Source organism: Galeopterus variegatus, unplaced genomic scaffold (genome assembly GCF_000696425.1).
Source record: "Galeopterus variegatus unplaced genomic scaffold, G_variegatus-3.0.2 Scaffold4789, whole genome shotgun sequence".
Classification (NCBI taxonomy): Eukaryota; Metazoa; Chordata; class Mammalia; order Dermoptera; family Cynocephalidae; genus Galeopterus; species Galeopterus variegatus.
Window position 1 is genome coordinate 10,315 of NW_007730900.1, and position 1,646 is coordinate 11,960.

The following is a 1,646-nucleotide window of genomic DNA, read 5'->3' on the forward strand; positions in this document are numbered from 1 at the left end:
CTGAGGGTTGCGATCCGTTGCCGGTCACGAAAAAAGACAAAAAGGAAAAAAAAAAAACTTGAAGAAAAACTTAATGTGGTACAGATTGTTACAAGGGAGCTTATGCATTTTATACAAATAATATTTCTTAAAATAACAAATCTTCAGCAATGAAAAGAAAGTTTCAACTAAAAGAGTTGAACTAATCACCTCCATCCAGAGGTTTCCAAAAGCAATTTTCATTTCTGTTTCTAATATTGAAGATAAAGCTGTTCCAAGAGATTTTTCAAGATCAGATATGATGCTATCAAGTGGAATGGACAATCCAGAATTTGTAGATTCTTCCTCATAGTTCTCTTCCAGGCATGTTGCTTCTTTAAAACAAATAATTGCAGGCTTTATTTAGGGTGCTAATAGTAAACATTACATATACATAAGTAGTATTTGGCTTTAAATAATAAACATTTTATGTATATAATTAGTCTCTGAATTACCTAGAAAATAAAGTAATACTTTATTTTTATAACAGTATTTATAAACATGTATCTCTACTATAGATGTTTTAGATGCAACATAAATATATTACTTTAGCAAATGCTTTATCTTTGATAAAAAGGCAACTAAATAATATTTGTACTCATACGGAAATGTAAAAACTGTGTGTGATATTTTAACTACAATTTAATTTTATTATTTTCCAAAAAAAGAGGTACAAAAATGTCTTGGATTTAGATACAAAAGAAAACCAAGAACTATGGATCAAAATGGTTTTTCTTATAAAAATAGTATATTTTTCTAAAATCAGCCCCTAACAATAAATTGTTCTGAAAGAACCAAAATTTCCAGCTTAACCACCTTCATACCCTGCCCTTTTAAAAAGAGCTTTTATTATTTTAAGTGATATCATTTCATTAACATTACTTTTTTGCTACTTGAACAAAACTGTAACTTTCATATGGCAAAATTCAAAATACTAAGTGGTTTATTTCCACAAATACAAACTAAGGATTTCAAATGACAGAAATATGATGGGCAAACTAAAAGCACACTATTCCTGAAAAACCATAAATTAGAATATCCTGTTATATCTTCTAAATGCCATTTCGAATATTATGACAAAAGATATGTTATTCCCAAAGAGGGTGTTTTTGCATAAGTGTGCATATGAATATTTATACAATTATCTACAAAAAGTACATATGATATTAGTGACTTCAATAATTATTTTTCGCACAGAGGGAAAAAGTGAGATGTGTTTATAAATGATGTCAGATTTAATGTAATACTCCATCAAATAAGCTACAGAACATATTATTCTGGTGAAAAAAAAAGGTAAAACAACAGCATTGCCTTTACTTTTCTTAAAAGTAAAAAATTTACTTTTAAGTTTTAAAAAATTTACTTTTTAGTTTTAAAAAATTTACATTTAAGATGTATTTAATAAAGAAAACTATTACTAGGGTCCTATAAGTTTCTCACTTACTAGCTGAGTTTTTACTGTATTAACAGGAGGTTATAAATACGAAGGTAATTTTAAAAAGAAACTAAAAAATTATCTCTATTTCAAATAAATATTTCCTATATCTACTATTAATTTAAAAGGTACACTCTGGGGCCGGCCCGGTGGCACACTGCTACAGTGCGCCGCTTGGGAGCGCGGCGGCGCT

At 28.6% G+C, this 1,646-nt stretch overlaps 1 protein-coding gene across 1 annotated transcript in view; it reads right to left on the reverse strand.

Moving 5' to 3' along the window:
* SWT1 (SWT1 RNA endoribonuclease homolog (S. cerevisiae)) overlaps positions 1-1,646 on the reverse strand; it is a gene marked incomplete at its 3' end in the record, with an annotated part of 43,797 nt that overhangs the window by 7,236 nt on the left and 34,915 nt on the right. Inside the window, exon 12 of the mRNA XM_008588365.1 lies at positions 190-359. Within this exon, the coding sequence (XP_008586587.1) occupies positions 190-359 (170 nt within the window). The remainder of the gene's footprint in view (positions 1-189; positions 360-1,646) is intronic.